Source organism: Saccostrea echinata, unplaced genomic scaffold (genome assembly GCF_033153115.1).
Source record: "Saccostrea echinata isolate AGI-Se365-2 ecotype Australia unplaced genomic scaffold, CSIRO_AGI_Sech_v1 ptg000215l, whole genome shotgun sequence".
NCBI classification, from domain to species: Eukaryota; Metazoa; Mollusca; class Bivalvia; order Ostreida; family Ostreidae; genus Saccostrea; species Saccostrea echinata.
Genome location: NW_026889964.1, coordinates 1 through 22,313, shown reverse-complemented (window position 1 = coordinate 22,313; position 22,313 = coordinate 1). Strand labels below are relative to the sequence as shown.

The 22,313-nt window shown below is 37.5% G+C and overlaps 9 protein-coding genes across 9 annotated transcripts; 2 read left to right on the top strand and 7 right to left on the bottom strand.

Moving 5' to 3' along the window:
• Positions 1–129: 129 nt before the first annotated feature.
• Positions 130–717, bottom strand: LOC133177737 (histone H1-delta-like). Its single transcript, XM_061312644.1, has one exon. It carries the CDS (start codon positions 715–717, stop codon positions 130–132), a length of 588 nt encoding a protein of 195 aa, XP_061168628.1.
• Positions 718–2,903: 2,186 nt separating this feature from the next.
• LOC133177735 (histone H2A) lies at positions 2,904–3,281 on the bottom strand. The gene has a single exon (XM_061312643.1). The coding sequence runs from the start codon at positions 3,279–3,281 to the stop codon at positions 2,904–2,906; it is 378 nt and encodes a 125-aa protein (XP_061168627.1).
• Positions 3,282–3,536: 255 nt separating this feature from the next.
• LOC133177734 (histone H2B-like) lies at positions 3,537–3,908 on the top strand. The gene has a single exon (XM_061312642.1). It carries the CDS (start codon positions 3,537–3,539, stop codon positions 3,906–3,908), a length of 372 nt encoding a protein of 123 aa, XP_061168626.1.
• Positions 3,909–4,973: 1,065 nt separating this feature from the next.
• LOC133177733 (histone H4) lies at positions 4,974–5,285 on the bottom strand. The gene has a single exon (XM_061312641.1). It carries the CDS (start codon positions 5,283–5,285, stop codon positions 4,974–4,976), a length of 312 nt encoding a protein of 103 aa, XP_061168625.1.
• A 1,420-nt stretch (positions 5,286–6,705) lies between these two features.
• Positions 6,706–7,116, bottom strand: LOC133177732 (histone H3). Its single transcript, XM_061312640.1, has one exon. It carries the CDS (start codon positions 7,114–7,116, stop codon positions 6,706–6,708), a length of 411 nt encoding a protein of 136 aa, XP_061168624.1.
• A 1,224-nt stretch (positions 7,117–8,340) lies between these two features.
• LOC133177731 (histone H1-delta-like) lies at positions 8,341–8,928 on the bottom strand. Its single transcript, XM_061312639.1, has one exon. The coding sequence runs from the start codon at positions 8,926–8,928 to the stop codon at positions 8,341–8,343; it is 588 nt and encodes a 195-aa protein (XP_061168623.1).
• A 2,186-nt stretch (positions 8,929–11,114) lies between these two features.
• LOC133177730 (histone H2A) lies at positions 11,115–11,492 on the bottom strand. Its single transcript, XM_061312638.1, has one exon. It carries the CDS (start codon positions 11,490–11,492, stop codon positions 11,115–11,117), a length of 378 nt encoding a protein of 125 aa, XP_061168622.1.
• Positions 11,493–11,747: 255 nt separating this feature from the next.
• On the top strand, positions 11,748–12,119 carry LOC133177729 (histone H2B-like). The gene has a single exon (XM_061312637.1). It carries the CDS (start codon positions 11,748–11,750, stop codon positions 12,117–12,119), a length of 372 nt encoding a protein of 123 aa, XP_061168621.1.
• Positions 12,120–19,328: 7,209 nt separating this feature from the next.
• Positions 19,329–19,706, bottom strand: LOC133177728 (histone H2A). Its single transcript, XM_061312635.1, has one exon. The coding sequence runs from the start codon at positions 19,704–19,706 to the stop codon at positions 19,329–19,331; it is 378 nt and encodes a 125-aa protein (XP_061168619.1).
• Between the last annotated feature and the right edge of the window lie 2,607 nt (positions 19,707–22,313).

The following is a 22,313-nucleotide window of genomic DNA, read 5'->3' as shown; positions in this document are numbered from 1 at the left end:
AGGTAAGTGTACTTCTTGTTTATTCATTTTGTGTTTCCATTAGTACATGTATGTAATAGAGGCATCTTTTCTAAAAATGTTGGTAGCCCTGAAAAGGGCTTTTGTAATTGGTTTAAGACAATTGGCAGCCTACGCCTTGGTGGCTTTCTTTGGGGTTTTTGACTTCTTGGCTGTGGCTTTCTTGGGCGCTTTGGTTTTCGTAGGCTTTGGAGCTGCCTTGGCTTTCTTGGGAGACTTAGTAGCTGCTTTCTTCTTGGGAGACTCGGCCTTCTTGGGTGCTGCAGGTTTCTTAACAGCCTTTTTCTTTTCTGTTGGCTTTTTCTCCCCGGTTGTCTTCTTGGGTTTGGTCGTTTTCTTGGGCTTGGCAGCCTTAGGTTTGGTGACTTTTTTGGTCTTGGGTTTCTTCTCCGTCTTGGGCTTCTCTCCCAGCTTGAAGGAACCACTGGCACCTGTACCCTTGGCCTGTTTGAGAACTCCCTTCTTGACTCCGTTCTTGAGGGCCATCTTCAGATGGGTGTTGACACTAGAGGCGTCATTACCGACTTTGTAGTTGCCCATGATGTACTTGAGAATAGCTTGTCTCGAGGAACCTCCGCGCTCCTTCAGGGCAGCCACAGCAGCGCTGATCATCTCGATGTACTTGGGATGGGCGGGGACCGTCTTGGGTTTGGAAACCTTCTTCTTGGCGGGGGATTTTGCTGGTGCGGCGTCTGCCATAATTTTTTTGTCCTGTTTTCTACAACTGATGTGAACGACGTTATCGACGATAAGGAAATGAATGAAATCACCTCCGCCGATGGCCTTATTTGAGTGGCGGCGAGCGCGGACCTCCGTGAAAACTCCCCAATTGTCGACAGCGTAGAGGATTGAACTCGTCCAACTTTGTGTTTCAATACCTGTAATTTTTCCGATATTGTCCTCCCAATTTTACTTAATTTTCTCAAATATGTCACTGTGCGTTTTCTTGAAATATTTTCCTACATAACTGTTTCCGTTTAAGGTTCTTAATCTGTCATTTTAAAGGAGGAATTGTCTGTTGATTCTGAAAATGCGCTGTTCCCTGGAGCCCAGAAGCGACTAATTTTGATTAAAACACGAAAACAAGAGGAATAGAACACGAGTAAGGGATTGAAGTACTTACTACATTGCTATGCGATAAAACATACATGTACATTTCTTTCAATTGTCTTATATGTTACTTAAAATCCGAATGAAAATGCAAACATTCGGCACAAACACGCGCACAATGGATAGTGATGTGTGCCTTGCATTTCATATGAAATGGAGAGAAAAAAAACAAAACAAAAACAAAACAACAAAAAAAAAAACAAACAAACAAACAAACAAAAGGGTCATATGAAGAGAAATCACGGAATCTCACAAATTGTTGAATGTTCAAATATATATCTAATATACTTTCTAGATCAGTGGATGTTCACCCCCTTAAAGGGACAACATATAATTTCTTTTCGAATATTTAAATACATGACACCTACTTTATAATTATAACACCGAGGACACCGGGAAGATCCAGACCGTACGTAACGTACCACATTCGGTGGTACAACGTCTGAATTTCTCAGTATAATTATATCATAAGAATATACATAACTGACATCCTTGTAAATTACATGAAAAAAAAAAAAAATCACATAAAAAGGGCGTGTATTTAATAATTGTAGAACACTCACTTAATTAGTAGTTATACATAAGAGAGAGACAGAGAGAGACGAACAAGGCGAATCATGGGAGTAGCTTATTCATTGATATTAATTTGTTTCTTGTAATTTACACACACAAATAATTGAGTACATGTAAATAAACAGAATGTGGTCAAAAGCCAATGTATTTAAAATCTATATCTTTCAAGTTGAACAAGACAACCAGTATATAATACAAGACAATACAATACATTGATACAAGCATCAAATTGGTTGCACACTTTCCACGTGCAGATCATGATTCCCTGCATCTATATGTCACGTGACGATGCAGATGTGCTGCACGGCGCAGTGATGGACATCGCAATAAATGTAAAGTGTTAAAAAAAATGTCGTTTAGTCATTCGCATCGGTAGTCTATTCGAAAGAAAATTTACTACCAGTGTTTAATTGTGTTAGTACTGTAAGTATCCGGAAACTGGCATCGAGTTGCTTTTATTCACTCTTATTATGGGAAGCACACTTTTTTGAATAAGAACATTCAAGACATAATATAAACCACATCTTCTTATTCTTATGAGATTCTTATATTCATCACTTTTATCTATTTTATCAATTAGGAATTTTGTCTAAATAATCATCATATAAAACAATAGCGAGGGGGAAAAAAAAAAGAAGAAGAAACATTAAGGATTTAACTGGAGTTACAGATCTTTTGAATATGTTAATAAAATAATGATCATATTTAAAAATATTTGTATTAAAGGAAAAAATTGAAAGTTAGATCGCCATGTTAGATGATTTCCGCAGTTTCTAGTCTTAATTGGTCAATGAAATGGGTTTTTTTTTTCTTTTCTTATCTCTTTGTTGAGTGAGCATTCAAGTAATAAGTGAGAATTCAACATTTGTACGCAGGCCTATAAGGTTTGGATTCAACTGCCTATAACGAGAAAGAAAAAACGTACATATACGAATATACATGCGAGTCAATTTTTAAATTTATTGCTTTTGTTATTGACTTAATACATTTATTTATCATTAAATATATAACACTTTCTTTGATGTTTGATCTCTGTTCTGTGTTGAAAATTATTGAATTCGTGTGTTTCTATTATTTTCTAGCTATAATAATTGTTTACGTTTCAACTCGTTTGTAATGTAGGTATCTTTTCGAAAAGCTTATGTGGCCGTGAAAACGGCCGTTTGGTTTTGTGCTGCACACAACACAACTATAGGATCTTTTTACTTGGCGGCTTTCTGTGTCTTTTTGGGAAGGAGCACCGCTTGGATGTTGGGCAGGACACCACCCTGCGCGATGGTCACGCCGGACAGGAGTTTGTTCAATTCTTCGTCGTTGCGGATGGCCAGCTGCAGATGACGGGGAATGATTCTGGTCTTTTTGTTGTCGCGGGCAGCGTTGCCTGCCAACTCCAAGACTTCTGCGGCCAAGTACTCAAGAACGGCAGCCAAGTACACGGGAGCGCCTGCTCCCACTCTCTCGGCGTAGTTGCCCTTTCTCAGCAGACGGTGAATACGACCCACGGGGAACTGCAGTCCGGCGCGGGAAGAACGGCTCTTGGCCTTCCCCTTCACTTTGCCTCCTTTGCCACGTCCAGACATTCTTAACGGTTATGTTCTTTCGTGTACAGTCAACGAATAATCCAGCGACGCCCGCACGCACCAATTTAAACAACCAAGCGGATCCAACGGTGCAGCCAATTAACGCGTCGCTCTGTTGTGCCTTTAGGTGAAATCCGAACAAGTAATGTTTTCTCGGAGGTCCGTAACAAGCTTCTCCTCCTACTCGCATATAAATAGTAAATTTTACCATTTCACTTTATTCATCTCTTCAGTTTGACCTGTCAACTTGAGATCATGCCACCCAAAGTCGGATCCAAAGGCGCCAAGAAAGCAGTCACCAAGGCCAAGACACCGAGGAGCACAGACAAGAAAAGGAGGAAGAGGAGGAGGGAATCTTATGCCATTTACATCTACAAAGTCCTAAAGCAGGTGCACCCTGACACTGGTGTTTCCAGCAAGGCCATGAGCATAATGAACTCCTTCGTCAACGATATCTTTGAGAGAATCGCTGCCGAAGCCTCTCGTTTGGCCCACTACAACAAGCGATCTACAATCACAAGCAGAGAGGTCCAGACTGCTGTCCGTCTCCTTCTGCCCGGTGAACTGGCCAAGCACGCCGTATCTGAGGGCACCAAAGCCGTCACCAAGTACACCAGCAGCAAATAATCTCATTTTGCAAGTACACACACCAAACGGCCCTTTTAAGGGCCAACTAATTTTTTAGAAAAGATACCTTCATATTACATGCGTTATTGAGACACAAATAATATGTACGAGTGTTACAATGTGAATGCATGTGCTCGTAAAAGTGGCAAACGTATAAAAATCCCACATTGTTTACAACTGATTATAATAACAGAAGTAGGATAAATAAAGAAATACAAGTAGGTATTATTATATGAATGAGAGCCAAATTTTATTCACAAATAACTTGAATGTACAACCAAGCATATATCTGAAATAACTGTATCTTCAAATATAAATAAAATACAAGCATGCGAGGTCCATCTGATGTACACAAAATCCTGGTTCATTTGTCCTCTGTATACTGAATTAATTATCAGCGTACATTATATAATTGATAATAAAGTATCTCAATTCAGCTAATATCAATGAAACAGATAAATAAATTCAAGACCCCCCCCCCCTCCCCTTTCTTTGACATTGACATATTGGAATTTTCAATCAGTAATTATACATCAATAAAAGTGCAATGACCAAAATGCGATAATTATACATTGACAATTAATTGTCTAACATTAGTCATAATTGTTAAACAAGAAAAAAAAGCATGTCACTCAGCGCCAGTTGGTACCTGTCATTGTCGGTAGATCGATCCCTCAAAATAATACTCAAGACAGCAGCATTATTATTTTAATATATGATTATAATAATAAAAAAAAATTAAATAATATATACTGTTTGTGTGTGTTTATTCAATATTTCTTGTCCAAACCTAAATTCAATACATATTTGTTGCTCTGTATATAGTTTTGAGGAAATATTACGACATAAAGGGTCTTACTCTGTTATTGTTGTGTATTTATTTTACCACTTACAACCATTCTGTATTCAACTTTGTACAGTGAATATCTGTATAACAAGTACTCAGTAAGTAAATGTCTGTCTTAACGATGTTTTAGAGGCATCTTTTCGAAAAATTTGGGTGGCCGTGATAACGGCCGTTTGTGTTTGTTTTAAACTTCTGTCTTGACTGTCAAACTGAATTCTTTAGCCTCCAAATCCGTACAGGGTGCGTCCTTGGCGTTTCAAGGCGTAGACCACGTCCATAGCTGTGACGGTCTTTCTCTTGGCATGCTCCGTGTAGGTTACAGCATCTCGGATCACGTTCTCCAAGAAAACCTTAAGAACTCCACGAGTTTCCTCGTAGATGAGACCGGAAATACGTTTGACACCACCACGGCGAGCAAGACGGCGTATGGCTGGCTTGGTGATACCCTGGATGTTGTCTCTCAAGACTTTTCTGTGTCGCTTAGCGCCTCCTTTTCCAAGACCTTTTCCTCCTTTGCCACGTCCAGACATGTTATAAGTTCAGTCAGTAGTACTGTTCTGATGAACTGATCATGCGTAATTGCCTAATTTATAGTCCAAATTGAGGACCCGTGAGAGCGCACGATGCTTTGAAAAGTTCGGAACGTTACCAAAGCGGTATTGTGACAAGCTTTACGATTGGTCAGCTTGGCATGATGGGAATGTTTACATTTCTTGCCCCACAGGAATTTTAACCACATTTAATTAATTTTGATTCTTTAATTTCTTCACATATAGGCAAGTTTATGTTCAATTTATTCACCTAAACCAAAATATTGGTACGTGGAGGTACATATATACATTTTATACAAACTGGTATACAAAACAACAACAAAAAAAAAAAAAAAAAAAACATGACAGAAAATGAATAAAAATGATAAAGAGAGAGAGGGGAATTATATCAAGCAGGACAGACAGCATCATAATTTTTTAGGATAAACATACACAATTTTTTGTTTTGTTGTTGTTATTTTTTTTATTTCAGTATTTTTTGCTTTGAGTTTAACAAAATAAATACCGTTGTTGCCGAATGATAATTAAAACGTGGGTGGGTGGGTGGGGATTAAGTTATTCAAAGGAAAGGGGTGTGACAGATAACACCGAAATAATACAAAATGTAGAAGCTGAATGAAACTTTTGATTCTCATTCATTTATGATATCTAGTTATAGATGTGATCATTTATTTGATTTCCTCTTTTCTCAGTTAATTTTCAAAGGCAACTTTAAGCAGTGACCAAACCGGCTTTATAAATGAGCCTTTTTCATTTTATTACACGCCACGTTAGAACGAATATCGTTATATTTGACGTTGTTTAGAAATCAATAAAAATCATACTTTGAATATAAATGAAATACGGAATTGCAGTTCTGAAATGCATGTACTCGCATATGTGCATAGCTGTAGAACTAATGAGATAAAGTTGTAATACTGTTATTATTTTTTGCTTCGACACATTCCATCATATTCTATTTAAATAATTGTGCTATTTTCTAATTTATTTCGCAAAATTCTTGAATGTATTCTAGAGGGGCAGGTTGATGGACTTGTACAAAATATAGTTTCAAGATGTGTAGACAACTTCTACAACAAATTGATGATGACAATAGTACTATGAAATTGTCTAGCATTGTGCTCTTTCATAATTTATGTAATTATATATATGCAAGGCACAGATATATTCACTGAAGGATGTATTGTGTCTCAACATTTTTTTTTTTTTTTTTTTTTTTTTTTTTTTTCCAATTTGGGGGCATTGTTCGCTGAATTTGATAAAATTTATTAATTTCGGCCAAATAATTCAACATTATTTTCAGAGATGTTTCAACGTCTGAACAGAAGGCATCTTTTCGAAGAATGTAGGTGGCCGTGAAAACGGCCGTTTGCTTTAGGACTTGAAATACAGCTTAAAATTAAGCACGCTCTCCACGAATACGTCTGGCCAGCTGGATGTCTTTGGGCATGATGGTTACTCTCTTGGCGTGAATGGCGCACAGGTTGGTGTCCTCAAAGAGACCAACAAGGTAAGCTTCGCTTGCTTCCTGTAAAGCCATGACAGCTGAACTCTGGAAACGCAAGTCGGTCTTAAAATCCTGAGCGATTTCCCGGACCAAGCGCTGGAATGGCAGCTTCCTGATGAGAAGCTCAGTGCTCTTCTGGTATCTCCGAATTTCACGGAGGGCGACAGTTCCTGGCCTGTATCTATGCGGTTTCTTAACGCCACCCGTGGCTGGTGCGCTTTTACGAGCAGCTTTGGTAGCGAGCTGTTTTCTGGGGGCCTTGCCTCCTGTAGATTTTCGTGCCGTCTGCTTGGTACGTGCCATGCTATCTCCTCAGATTATTCAAACTCGAATGAATGAAGTGGCAGTGTTGCGCCGTGAACTTATATATCTTTGTAAGCTCAAGTTGAAAATCGCTGCGGTCTACCAGTCGGCTTAGTCGATTGGCTGGTGCCCGCAGTAACACTCGCTACGATTAGTCAGGTGAACGAGATGACCATTGGCTACGTCTGTAGGTAGTTTCAATCCACAGAATTGCCCCAAAAGAAAAAGAAAATCAAGTCGGTTTTTGACACATGATTTCACTGCAGATACATATAGTCAAATATTTTTTTTTTAAATATATATATGGTGAATAATGGGGATGAATGTAACGTCAATTGAATAGAAAATAGAATTATTTATTATATATATATACATATATTTTCAATTCGTTATTGAAGCAAAATGCATTTTCGAAAAATATATATTATATTTCTTGTCATTATTTCCTCCTACCATTATCTGAACAAGCCCAGTAATATTACTAAGTATCATGATACTTGCAGATAATCAGAATGGTGCATATAGGATGAACAGGAATTACCCTGTTGCAAAAACAAGAACAAAACAAATAATACAAATAAATGAATAATTAATTAAATGAATGAATAATTAAATAAATGAATGAATGAATAAATGAAAAGAATAAATAAATGAAACGAATAAGAATGTATGTATCTGTCTTTCAATAGGTACGCATGAACTTTTATTCCATTCGTTCCACATTTGATTCCAAATAAAGTGGGGGGGAAAAAAAAGAAAAAAAAATATTAACAATAATAATAATAATAATAAATAAATAAATAAAATAAATTAATAAATAAAATTAAATAAAATAAAGAAAATTAATAATAATAATAAAACTTCAAAAAAAAGAAAAGAAAAAAAAATACTAGAATGATAACACTAATAATAATGGCCATATAGTTTGCGTAGGCGTTGTGATGTGGAAAAAGTAAAATTTTATTTACTTGAGGGAGGGTATGTAAACAAAATAAAAACTGACTTTTGTTTCTTCTTCTTCTCAGAAACAGCATGTTAATATTATCATGACTTTGTAATTTGCTTCCAGTCGAAGACAAATAAACTATGTGTAATAGGTAAGTGTACTTCTTGTTTATTCATTTTGTGTTTCCATTAGTACATGTATGTAATAGAGGCATCTTTTCTAAAAATGTTGGTAGCCCTGAAAAGGGCTTTTGTAATTGGTTTAAGACAATTGGCAGCCTACGCCTTGGTGGCTTTCTTTGGGGTTTTTGACTTCTTGGCTGTGGCTTTCTTGGGCGCTTTGGTTTTCGTAGGCTTTGGAGCTGCCTTGGCTTTCTTGGGAGACTTAGTAGCTGCTTTCTTCTTGGGAGACTCGGCCTTCTTGGGTGCTGCAGGTTTCTTAACAGCCTTTTTCTTTTCTGTTGGCTTTTTCTCCCCGGTTGTCTTCTTGGGTTTGGTCGTTTTCTTGGGCTTGGCAGCCTTAGGTTTGGTGACTTTTTTGGTCTTGGGTTTCTTCTCCGTCTTGGGCTTCTCTCCCAGCTTGAAGGAACCACTGGCACCTGTACCCTTGGCCTGTTTGAGAACTCCCTTCTTGACTCCGTTCTTGAGGGCCATCTTCAGATGGGTGTTGACACTAGAGGCGTCATTACCGACTTTGTAGTTGCCCATGATGTACTTGAGAATAGCTTGTCTCGAGGAACCTCCGCGCTCCTTCAGGGCAGCCACAGCAGCGCTGATCATCTCGATGTACTTGGGATGGGCGGGGACCGTCTTGGGTTTGGAAACCTTCTTCTTGGCGGGGGATTTTGCTGGTGCGGCGTCTGCCATAATTTTTTTGTCCTGTTTTCTACAACTGATGTGAACGACGTTATCGACGATAAGGAAATGAATGAAATCACCTCCGCCGATGGCCTTATTTGAGTGGCGGCGAGCGCGGACCTCCGTGAAAACTCCCCAATTGTCGACAGCGTAGAGGATTGAACTCGTCCAACTTTGTGTTTCAATACCTGTAATTTTTCCGATATTGTCCTCCCAATTTTACTTAATTTTCTCAAATATGTCACTGTGCGTTTTCTTGAAATATTTTCCTACATAACTGTTTCCGTTTAAGGTTCTTAATCTGTCATTTTAAAGGAGGAATTGTCTGTTGATTCTGAAAATGCGCTGTTCCCTGGAGCCCAGAAGCGACTAATTTTGATTAAAACACGAAAACAAGAGGAATAGAACACGAGTAAGGGATTGAAGTACTTACTACATTGCTATGCGATAAAACATACATGTACATTTCTTTCAATTGTCTTATATGTTACTTAAAATCCGAATGAAAATGCAAACATTCGGCACAAACACGCGCACAATGGATAGTGATGTGTGCCTTGCATTTCATATGAAATGGAGAGAAAAAAAACAAAACAAAAACAAAACAACAAAAAAAAAAACAAACAAACAAACAAACAAAAGGGTCATATGAAGAGAAATCACGGAATCTCACAAATTGTTGAATGTTCAAATATATATCTAATATACTTTCTAGATCAGTGGATGTTCACCCCCTTAAAGGGACAACATATAATTTCTTTTCGAATATTTAAATACATGACACCTACTTTATAATTATAACACCGAGGACACCGGGAAGATCCAGACCGTACGTAACGTACCACATTCGGTGGTACAACGTCTGAATTTCTCAGTATAATTATATCATAAGAATATACATAACTGACATCCTTGTAAATTACATGAAAAAAAAAAAAAATCACATAAAAAGGGCGTGTATTTAATAATTGTAGAACACTCACTTAATTAGTAGTTATACATAAGAGAGAGACAGAGAGAGACGAACAAGGCGAATCATGGGAGTAGCTTATTCATTGATATTAATTTGTTTCTTGTAATTTACACACACAAATAATTGAGTACATGTAAATAAACAGAATGTGGTCAAAAGCCAATGTATTTAAAATCTATATCTTTCAAGTTGAACAAGACAACCAGTATATAATACAAGACAATACAATACATTGATACAAGCATCAAATTGGTTGCACACTTTCCACGTGCAGATCATGATTCCCTGCATCTATATGTCACGTGACGATGCAGATGTGCTGCACGGCGCAGTGATGGACATCGCAATAAATGTAAAGTGTTAAAAAAAATGTCGTTTAGTCATTCGCATCGGTAGTCTATTCGAAAGAAAATTTACTACCAGTGTTTAATTGTGTTAGTACTGTAAGTATCCGGAAACTGGCATCGAGTTGCTTTTATTCACTCTTATTATGGGAAGCACACTTTTTTGAATAAGAACATTCAAGACATAATATAAACCACATCTTCTTATTCTTATGAGATTCTTATATTCATCACTTTTATCTATTTTATCAATTAGGAATTTTGTCTAAATAATCATCATATAAAACAATAGCGAGGGGGAAAAAAAAAAGAAGAAGAAACATTAAGGATTTAACTGGAGTTACAGATCTTTTGAATATGTTAATAAAATAATGATCATATTTAAAAATATTTGTATTAAAGGAAAAAATTGAAAGTTAGATCGCCATGTTAGATGATTTCCGCAGTTTCTAGTCTTAATTGGTCAATGAAATGGGTTTTTTTTTTCTTTTCTTATCTCTTTGTTGAGTGAGCATTCAAGTAATAAGTGAGAATTCAACATTTGTACGCAGGCCTATAAGGTTTGGATTCAACTGCCTATAACGAGAAAGAAAAAACGTACATATACGAATATACATGCGAGTCAATTTTTAAATTTATTGCTTTTGTTATTGACTTAATACATTTATTTATCATTAAATATATAACACTTTCTTTGATGTTTGATCTCTGTTCTGTGTTGAAAATTATTGAATTCGTGTGTTTCTATTATTTTCTAGCTATAATAATTGTTTACGTTTCAACTCGTTTGTAATGTAGGTATCTTTTCGAAAAGCTTATGTGGCCGTGAAAACGGCCGTTTGGTTTTGTGCTGCACACAACACAACTATAGGATCTTTTTACTTGGCGGCTTTCTGTGTCTTTTTGGGAAGGAGCACCGCTTGGATGTTGGGCAGGACACCACCCTGCGCGATGGTCACGCCGGACAGGAGTTTGTTCAATTCTTCGTCGTTGCGGATGGCCAGCTGCAGATGACGGGGAATGATTCTGGTCTTTTTGTTGTCGCGGGCAGCGTTGCCTGCCAACTCCAAGACTTCTGCGGCCAAGTACTCAAGAACGGCAGCCAAGTACACGGGAGCGCCTGCTCCCACTCTCTCGGCGTAGTTGCCCTTTCTCAGCAGACGGTGAATACGACCCACGGGGAACTGCAGTCCGGCGCGGGAAGAACGGCTCTTGGCCTTCCCCTTCACTTTGCCTCCTTTGCCACGTCCAGACATTCTTAACGGTTATGTTCTTTCGTGTACAGTCAACGAATAATCCAGCGACGCCCGCACGCACCAATTTAAACAACCAAGCGGATCCAACGGTGCAGCCAATTAACGCGTCGCTCTGTTGTGCCTTTAGGTGAAATCCGAACAAGTAATGTTTTCTCGGAGGTCCGTAACAAGCTTCTCCTCCTACTCGCATATAAATAGTAAATTTTACCATTTCACTTTATTCATCTCTTCAGTTTGACCTGTCAACTTGAGATCATGCCACCCAAAGTCGGATCCAAAGGCGCCAAGAAAGCAGTCACCAAGGCCAAGACACCGAGGAGCACAGACAAGAAAAGGAGGAAGAGGAGGAGGGAATCTTATGCCATTTACATCTACAAAGTCCTAAAGCAGGTGCACCCTGACACTGGTGTTTCCAGCAAGGCCATGAGCATAATGAACTCCTTCGTCAACGATATCTTTGAGAGAATCGCTGCCGAAGCCTCTCGTTTGGCCCACTACAACAAGCGATCTACAATCACAAGCAGAGAGGTCCAGACTGCTGTCCGTCTCCTTCTGCCCGGTGAACTGGCCAAGCACGCCGTATCTGAGGGCACCAAAGCCGTCACCAAGTACACCAGCAGCAAATAATCTCATTTTGCAAGTACACACACCAAACGGCCCTTTTAAGGGCCAACTAATTTTTTAGAAAAGATACCTTCATATTACATGCGTTATTGAGACACAAATAATATGTACGAGTGTTACAATGTGAATGCATGTGCTCGTAAAAGTGGCAAACGTATAAAAATCCCACATTGTTTACAACTGATTATAATAACAGAAGTAGGATAAATAAAGAAATACAAGTAGGTATTATTATATGAATGAGAGCCAAATTTTATTCACAAATAACTTGAATGTACAACCAAGCATATATCTGAAATAACTGTATCTTCAAATATAAATAAAATACAAGCATGCGAGGTCCATCTGATGTACACAAAATCCTGGTTCATTTGTCCTCTGTATACTGAATTAATTATCAGCGTACATTATATAATTGATAATAAAGTATCTCAATTCAGCTAATATCAATGAAACAGATAAATAAATTCAAGACCCCCCCCCCTCCCCTTTCTTTGACATTGACATATTGGAATTTTCAATCAGTAATTATACATCAATAAAAGTGCAATGACCAAAATGCGATAATTATACATTGACAATTAATTGTCTAACATTAGTCATAATTGTTAAACAAGAAAAAAAAGCATGTCACTCAGCGCCAGTTGGTACCTGTCATTGTCGGTAGATCGATCCCTCAAAATAATACTCAAGACAGCAGCATTATTATTTTAATATATGATTATAATAATAAAAAAAAATTAAATAATATATACTGTTTGTGTGTGTTTATTCAATATTTCTTGTCCAAACCTAAATTCAATACATATTTGTTGCTCTGTATATAGTTTTGAGGAAATATTACGACATAAAGGGTCTTACTCTGTTATTGTTGTGTATTTATTTTACCACTTACAACCATTCTGTATTCAACTTTGTACAGTGAATATCTGTATAACAAGTACTCAGTAAGTAAATGTCTGTCTTAACGATGTTTTAGAGGCATCTTTTCGAAAAATTTGGGTGGCCGTGATAACGGCCGTTTGTGTTTGTTTTAAACTTCTGTCTTGACTGTCAAACTGAATTCTTTAGCCTCCAAATCCGTACAGGGTGCGTCCTTGGCGTTTCAAGGCGTAGACCACGTCCATAGCTGTGACGGTCTTTCTCTTGGCATGCTCCGTGTAGGTTACAGCATCTCGGATCACGTTCTCCAAGAAAACCTTAAGAACTCCACGAGTTTCCTCGTAGATGAGACCGGAAATACGTTTGACACCACCACGGCGAGCAAGACGGCGTATGGCTGGCTTGGTGATACCCTGGATGTTGTCTCTCAAGACTTTTCTGTGTCGCTTAGCGCCTCCTTTTCCAAGACCTTTTCCTCCTTTGCCACGTCCAGACATGTTATAAGTTCAGTCAGTAGTACTGTTCTGATGAACTGATCATGCGTAATTGCCTAATTTATAGTCCAAATTGAGGACCCGTGAGAGCGCACGATGCTTTGAAAAGTTCGGAACGTTACCAAAGCGGTATTGTGACAAGCTTTACGATTGGTCAGCTTGGCATGATGGGAATGTTTACATTTCTTGCCCCACAGGAATTTTAACCACATTTAATTAATTTTGATTCTTTAATTTCTTCACATATAGGCAAGTTTATGTTCAATTTATTCACCTAAACCAAAATATTGGTACGTGGAGGTACATATATACATTTTATACAAACTGGTATACAAAACAACAACAAAAAAAAAAAAAAAAAAAAACATGACAGAAAATGAATAAAAATGATAAAGAGAGAGAGGGGAATTATATCAAGCAGGACAGACAGCATCATAATTTTTTAGGATAAACATACACAATTTTTTGTTTTGTTGTTGTTATTTTTTTTATTTCAGTATTTTTTGCTTTGAGTTTAACAAAATAAATACCGTTGTTGCCGAATGATAATTAAAACGTGGGTGGGTGGGTGGGGATTAAGTTATTCAAAGGAAAGGGGTGTGACAGATAACACCGAAATAATACAAAATGTAGAAGCTGAATGAAACTTTTGATTCTCATTCATTTATGATATCTAGTTATAGATGTGATCATTTATTTGATTTCCTCTTTTCTCAGTTAATTTTCAAAGGCAACTTTAAGCAGTGACCAAACCGGCTTTATAAATGAGCCTTTTTCATTTTATTACACGCCACGTTAGAACGAATATCGTTATATTTGACGTTGTTTAGAAATCAATAAAAATCATACTTTGAATATAAATGAAATACGGAATTGCAGTTCTGAAATGCATGTACTCGCATATGTGCATAGCTGTAGAACTAATGAGATAAAGTTGTAATACTGTTATTATTTTTTGCTTCGACACATTCCATCATATTCTATTTAAATAATTGTGCTATTTTCTAATTTATTTCGCAAAATTCTTGAATGTATTCTAGAGGGGCAGGTTGATGGACTTGTACAAAATATAGTTTCAAGATGTGTAGACAACTTCTACAACAAATTGATGATGACAATAGTACTATGAAATTGTCTAGCATTGTGCTCTTTCATAATTTATGTAATTATATATATGCAAGGCACAGATATATTCACTGAAGGATGTATTGTGTCTCAACATTTTTTTTTTTTTTTTTTTTTTTTTTTTTTTTTCCAATTTGGGGGCATTGTTCGCTGAATTTGATAAAATTTATTAATTTCGGCCAAATAATTCAACATTATTTTCAGAGATGTTTCAACGTCTGAACAGAAGGCATCTTTTCGAAGAATGTAGGTGGCCGTGAAAACGGCCGTTTGCTTTAGGACTTGAAATACAGCTTAAAATTAAGCACGCTCTCCACGAATACGTCTGGCCAGCTGGATGTCTTTGGGCATGATGGTTACTCTCTTGGCGTGAATGGCGCACAGGTTGGTGTCCTCAAAGAGACCAACAAGGTAAGCTTCGCTTGCTTCCTGTAAAGCCATGACAGCTGAACTCTGGAAACGCAAGTCGGTCTTAAAATCCTGAGCGATTTCCCGGACCAAGCGCTGGAATGGCAGCTTCCTGATGAGAAGCTCAGTGCTCTTCTGGTATCTCCGAATTTCACGGAGGGCGACAGTTCCTGGCCTGTATCTATGCGGTTTCTTAACGCCACCCGTGGCTGGTGCGCTTTTACGAGCAGCTTTGGTAGCGAGCTGTTTTCTGGGGGCCTTGCCTCCTGTAGATTTTCGTGCCGTCTGCTTGGTACGTGCCATGCTATCTCCTCAGATTATTCAAACTCGAATGAATGAAGTGGCAGTGTTGCGCCGTGAACTTATATATCTTTGTAAGCTCAAGTTGAAAATCGCTGCGGTCTACCAGTCGGCTTAGTCGATTGGCTGGTGCCCGCAGTAACACTCGCTACGATTAGTCAGGTGAACGAGATGACCATTGGCTACGTCTGTAGGTAGTTTCAATCCACAGAATTGCCCCAAAAGAAAAAGAAAATCAAGTCGGTTTTTGACACATGATTTCACTGCAGATACATATAGTCAAATATTTTTTTTTTAAATATATATATGGTGAATAATGGGGATGAATGTAACGTCAATTGAATAGAAAATAGAATTATTTATTATATATATATACATATATTTTCAATTCGTTATTGAAGCAAAATGCATTTTCGAAAAATATATATTATATATTTCTTGTCATTATTTCCTCCTACCATTATCTGAACAAGCCCAGTAATATTACTAAGTATCATGATACTTGCAGATAATCAGAATGGTGCATATAGGATGAACAGGAATTACCCTGTTGCAAAAACAAGAACAAAACAAATAATACAAATAAATGAATAATTAATTAAATGAATGAATAATTAAATAAATGAATGAATGAATAAATGAAAAGAATAAATAAATGAAACGAATAAGAATGTATGTATCTGTCTTTCAATAGGTACGCATGAACTTTTATTCCATTCGTTCCACATTTGATTCCAAATAAAGTGGGGGGGAAAAAAAAGAAAAAAAAATATTAACAATAATAATAATAATAATAAATAAATAAATAAAATAAATTAATAAATAAAATTAAATAAAATAAAGAAAATTAATAATAATAATAAAACTTCAAAAAAAAGAAAAGAAAAAAAAATACTAGAATGATAACACTAATAATAATGGCCATATAGTTTGCGTAGGCGTTGTGATGTGGAAAAAGTAAAATTTTATTTACTTGAGGGAGGGTATGTAAACAAAATAAAAACTGACTTTTGTTTCTTCTTCTTCTCAGAAACAGCATGTTAATATTATCATGACTTTGTAATTTGCTTCCAGTCGAAGACAAATAAACTATGTGTAATAGGTAAGTGTACTTCTTGTTTATTCATTTTGTGTTTCCATTAGTACATGTATGTAATAGAGGCATCTTTTCTAAAAATGTTGGTAGCCCTGAAAAGGGCTTTTGTAATTGGTTTAAGACAATTGGCAGCCTACGCCTTGGTGGCTTTCTTTGGGGTTTTTGACTTCTTGGCTGTGGCTTTCTTGGGCGCTTTGGTTTTCGTAGGCTTTGGAGCTGCCTTGGCTTTCTTGGGAGACTTAGTAGCTGCTTTCTTCTTGGGAGACTCGGCCTTCTTGGGTGCTGCAGGTTTCTTAACAGCCTTTTTCTTTTCTGTTGGCTTTTTCTCCCCGGTTGTCTTCTTGGGTTTGGTCGTTTTCTTGGGCTTGGCAGCCTTAGGTTTGGTGACTTTTTTGGTCTTGGGTTTCTTCTCCGTCTTGGGCTTCTCTCCCAGCTTGAAGGAACCACTGGCACCTGTACCCTTGGCCTGTTTGAGAACTCCCTTCTTGACTCCGTTCTTGAGGGCCATCTTCAGATGGGTGTTGACACTAGAGGCGTCATTACCGACTTTGTAGTTGCCCATGATGTACTTGAGAATAGCTTGTCTCGAGGAACCTCCGCGCTCCTTCAGGGCAGCCACAGCAGCGCTGATCATCTCGATGTACTTGGGATGGGCGGGGACCGTCTTGGGTTTGGAAACCTTCTTCTTGGCGGGGGATTTTGCTGGTGCGGCGTCTGCCATAATTTTTTTGTCCTGTTTTCTACAACTGATGTGAACGACGTTATCGACGATAAGGAAATGAATGAAATCACCTCCGCCGATGGCCTTATTTGAGTGGCGGCGAGCGCGGACCTCCGTGAAAACTCCCCAATTGTCGACAGCGTAGAGGATTGAACTCGTCCAACTTTGTGTTTCAATACCTGTAATTTTTCCGATATTGTCCTCCCAATTTTACTTAATTTTCTCAAATATGTCACTGTGCGTTTTCTTGAAATATTTTCCTACATAACTGTTTCCGTTTAAGGTTCTTAATCTGTCATTTTAAAGGAGGAATTGTCTGTTGATTCTGAAAATGCGCTGTTCCCTGGAGCCCAGAAGCGACTAATTTTGATTAAAACACGAAAACAAGAGGAATAGAACACGAGTAAGGGATTGAAGTACTTACTACATTGCTATGCGATAAAACATACATGTACATTTCTTTCAATTGTCTTATATGTTACTTAAAATCCGAATGAAAATGCAAACATTCGGCACAAACACGCGCACAATGGATAGTGATGTGTGCCTTGCATTTCATATGAAATGGAGAGAAAAAAAACAAAACAAAAACAAAACAACAAAAAAAAAACAAACAAACAAACAAACAAAAGGGTCATATGAAGAGAAATCACGGAATCTCACAAATTGTTGAATGTTCAAATATATATCTAATATACTTTCTAGATCAGTGGATGTTCACCCCCTTAAAGGGACAACATATAATTTCTTTTCGAATATTTAAATACATGACACCTACTTTATAATTATAACACCGAGGACACCGGGAAGATCCAGACCGTACGTAACGTACCACATTCGGTGGTACAACGTCTGAATTTCTCAGTATAATTATATCATAAGAATATACATAACTGACATCCTTGTAAATTACATGAAAAAAAAAAAAAATCACATAAAAAGGGCGTGTATTTAATAATTGTAGAACACTCACTTAATTAGTAGTTATACATAAGAGAGAGACAGAGAGAGACGAACAAGGCGAATCATGGGAGTAGCTTATTCATTGATATTAATTTGTTTCTTGTAATTTACACACACAAATAATTGAGTACATGTAAATAAACAGAATGTGGTCAAAAGCCAATGTATTTAAAATCTATATCTTTCAAGTTGAACAAGACAACCAGTATATAATACAAGACAATACAATACATTGATACAAGCATCAAATTGGTTGCACACTTTCCACGTGCAGATCATGATTCCCTGCATCTATATGTCACGTGACGATGCAGATGTGCTGCACGGCGCAGTGATGGACATCGCAATAAATGTAAAGTGTTAAAAAAAATGTCGTTTAGTCATTCGCATCGGTAGTCTATTCGAAAGAAAATTTACTACCAGTGTTTAATTGTGTTAGTACTGTAAGTATCCGGAAACTGGCATCGAGTTGCTTTTATTCACTCTTATTATGGGAAGCACACTTTTTTGAATAAGAACATTCAAGACATAATATAAACCACATCTTCTTATTCTTATGAGATTCTTATATTCATCACTTTTATCTATTTTATCAATTAGGAATTTTGTCTAAATAATCATCATATAAAACAATAGCGAGGGGGAAAAAAAAAAAGAAGAAGAAACATTAAGGATTTAACTGGAGTTACAGATCTTTTGAATATGTTAATAAAATAATGATCATATTTAAAAATATTTGTATTAAAGGAAAAAATTGAAAGTTAGATCGCCATGTTAGATGATTTCCGCAGTTTCTAGTCTTAATTGGTCAATGAAATGGGTTTTTTTTTTCTTTTCTTATCTCTTTGTTGAGTGAGCATTCAAGTAATAAGTGAGAATTCAACATTTGTACGCAGGCCTATAAGGTTTGGATTCAACTGCCTATAACGAGAAAGAAAAAACGTACATATACGAATATACATGCGAGTCAATTTTTAAATTTATTGCTTTTGTTATTGACTTAATACATTTATTTATCATTAAATATATAACACTTTCTTTGATGTTTGATCTCTGTTCTGTGTTGAAAATTATTGAATTCGTGTGTTTCTATTATTTTCTAGCTATAATAATTGTTTACGTTTCAACTCGTTTGTAATGTAGGTATCTTTTCGAAAAGCTTATGTGGCCGTGAAAACGGCCGTTTGGTTTTGTGCTGCACACAACACAACTATAGGATCTTTTTACTTGGCGGCTTTCTGTGTCTTTTTGGGAAGGAGCACCGCTTGGATGTTGGGCAGGACACCACCCTGCGCGATGGTCACGCCGGACAGGAGTTTGTTCAATTCTTCGTCGTTGCGGATGGCCAGCTGCAGATGACGGGGAATGATTCTGGTCTTTTTGTTGTCGCGGGCAGCGTTGCCTGCCAACTCCAAGACTTCTGCGGCCAAGTACTCAAGAACGGCAGCCAAGTACACGGGAGCGCCTGCTCCCACTCTCTCGGCGTAGTTGCCCTTTCTCAGCAGACGGTGAATACGACCCACGGGGAACTGCAGTCCGGCGCGGGAAGAACGGCTCTTGGCCTTCCCCTTCACTTTGCCTCCTTTGCCACGTCCAGACATTCTTAACGGTTATGTTCTTTCGTGTACAGTCAACGAATAATCCAGCGACGCCCGCACGCACCAATTTAAACAACCAAGCGGATCCAACGGTGCAGCCAATTAACGCGTCGCTCTGTTGTGCCTTTAGGTGAAATCCGAACAAGTAATGTTTCTCGGAGGTCCGTAACAAGCTTCTCCTCCTACTCGCATATAAATAGTAAATTTTACCATTTCACTTTATTCATCTCTTCAGTTTGACCTGTCAACTTGAGATCATGCCACCCAAAGTCGGATCCAAAGGCGCCAAGAAAGCAGTCACCAAGGCCAAGACACCGAGGAGCACAGACAAGAAAAGGAGGAAGAGGAGGAGGGAATCTTATGCCATTTACATCTACAAAGTCCTAAAGCAGGTGCACCCTGACACTGGTGTTTCCAGCAAGGCCATGAGCATAATGAACTCCTTCGTCAACGATATCTTTGAGAGAATCGCTGCCGAAGCCTCTCGTTTGGCCCACTACAACAAGCGATCTACAATCACAAGCAGAGAGGTCCAGACTGCTGTCCGTCTCCTTCTGCCCGGTGAACTGGCCAAGCACGCCGTATCTGAGGGCACCAAAGCCGTCACCAAGTACACCAGCAGCAAATAATCTCATTTTGCAAGTACACACACCAAACGGCCCTTTTAAGGGCCAACTAATTTTTTAGAAAAGATACCTTCATATTACATGCGTTATTGAGACACAAATAATATGTACGAGTGTTACAATGTGAATGCATGTGCTCGTAAAAGTGGCAAACGTATAAAAATCCCACATTGTTTACAACTGATTATAATAACAGAAGTAGGATAAATAAAGAAATACAAGTAGGTATTATTATATGAATGAGAGCCAAATTTTATTCACAAATAACTTGAATGTACAACCAAGCATATATCTGAAATAACTGTATCTTCAAATATAAATAAAATACAAGCATGCGAGGTCCATCTGATGTACACAAAATCCTGGTTCATTTGTCCTCTGTATACTGAATTAATTATCAGCGTACATTATATAATTGATAATAAAGTATCTCAATTCAGCTAATATCAATGAAACAGATAAATAAATTCAAGACCCCCCCCCCCTCCCCTTTCTTTGACATTGACATATTGGAATTTTCAATCAGTAATTATACATCAATAAAAGTGCAATGACCAAAATGCGATAATTATACATTGACAATTAATTGTCTAACATTAGTCATAATTGTTAAACAAGAAAAAAAAGCATGTCACTCAGCGCCAGTTGGTACCTGTCATTGTCGGTAGATCGATCCCTCAAAATAATACTCAAGACAGCAGCATTATTATTTTAATATATGATTATAATAATAAAAAAAAAATTAAATAATATATACTGTTTGTGTGTGTTTATTCAATATTTCTTGTCCAAACCTAAATTCAATACATATTTGTTGCTCTGTATATAGTTTTGAGGAAATATTACGACATAAAGGGTCTTACTCTGTTATTGTTGTGTATTTATTTTACCACTTACAACCATTCTGTATTCAACTTTGTACAGTGAATATCTGTATAACAAGTACTCAGTAAGTAAATGTCTGTCTTAACGATGTTTTAGAGGCATCTTTTCGAAAAATTTGGGTGGCCGTGATAACGGCCGTTTGTGTTTGTTTTAAACTTCTGTCTTGACTGTCAAACTGAATTCTTTAGCCTCCAAATCCGTACAGGGTGCGTCCTTGGCGTTTCAAGGCGTAGACCACGTCCATAGCTGTGACGGTCTTTCTCTTGGCATGCTCCGTGTAGGTTACAGCATCTCGGATCACGTTCTCCAAGAAAACCTTAAGAACTCCACGAGTTTCCTCGTAGATGAGACCGGAAATACGTTTGACACCACCACGGCGAGCAAGACGGCGTATGGCTGGCTTGGTGATACCCTGGATGTTGTCTCTCAAGACTTTTCTGTGTCGCTTAGCGCCTCCTTTTCCAAGACCTTTTCCTCCTTTGCCACGTCCAGACATGTTATAAGTTCAGTCAGTAGTACTGTTCTGATGAACTGATCATGCGTAATTGCCTAATTTATAGTCCAAATTGAGGACCCGTGAGAGCGCACGATGCTTTGAAAAGTTCGGAACGTTACCAAAGCGGTATTGTGACAAGCTTTACGATTGGTCAGCTTGGCATGATGGGAATGTTTACATTTCTTGCCCCACAGGAATTTTAACCACATTTAATTAATTTTGATTCTTTAATTTCTTCACATATAGGCAAGTTTATGTTCAATTTATTCACCTAAACCAAAATATTGGTACGTGGAGGTACATATATACATTTTATACAAACTGGTATACAAAACAACAACAAAAAAAAAAAAAAAAAAAAACATGACAGAAAATGAATAAAAATGATAAAGAGAGAGAGGGGAATTATATCAAGCAGGACAGACAGCATCATAATTTTTTAGGATAAACATACACAATTTTTTGTTTTGTTGTTGTTATTTTTTTTATTTCAGTATTTTTTGCTTTGAGTTTAACAAAATAAATACCGTTGTTGCCGAATGATAATTAAAACGTGGGTGGGTGGGTGGGGATTAAGTTATTCAAAGGAAAGGGGTGTGACAG

Excerpts from the sequence above, each read along its gene's own strand:
- LOC133177737 (XM_061312644.1), bottom strand. The coding sequence starts at position 717 with ATGGCAGACGCCGCACCAGCAAAATCCCCCGCCAAGAAGAAGGTTTCC.
- LOC133177735 (XM_061312643.1), bottom strand. The coding sequence starts at position 3,281 with ATGTCTGGACGTGGCAAAGGAGGCAAAGTGAAGGGGAAGGCCAAGAGC.
- LOC133177734 (XM_061312642.1), top strand. The coding sequence starts at position 3,537 with ATGCCACCCAAAGTCGGATCCAAAGGCGCCAAGAAAGCAGTCACCAAG.
- LOC133177733 (XM_061312641.1), bottom strand. The coding sequence starts at position 5,285 with ATGTCTGGACGTGGCAAAGGAGGAAAAGGTCTTGGAAAAGGAGGCGCT.
- LOC133177732 (XM_061312640.1), bottom strand. The coding sequence starts at position 7,116 with ATGGCACGTACCAAGCAGACGGCACGAAAATCTACAGGAGGCAAGGCC.
- LOC133177731 (XM_061312639.1), bottom strand. The coding sequence starts at position 8,928 with ATGGCAGACGCCGCACCAGCAAAATCCCCCGCCAAGAAGAAGGTTTCC.
- LOC133177730 (XM_061312638.1), bottom strand. The coding sequence starts at position 11,492 with ATGTCTGGACGTGGCAAAGGAGGCAAAGTGAAGGGGAAGGCCAAGAGC.
- LOC133177729 (XM_061312637.1), top strand. The coding sequence starts at position 11,748 with ATGCCACCCAAAGTCGGATCCAAAGGCGCCAAGAAAGCAGTCACCAAG.
- LOC133177728 (XM_061312635.1), bottom strand. The coding sequence starts at position 19,706 with ATGTCTGGACGTGGCAAAGGAGGCAAAGTGAAGGGGAAGGCCAAGAGC.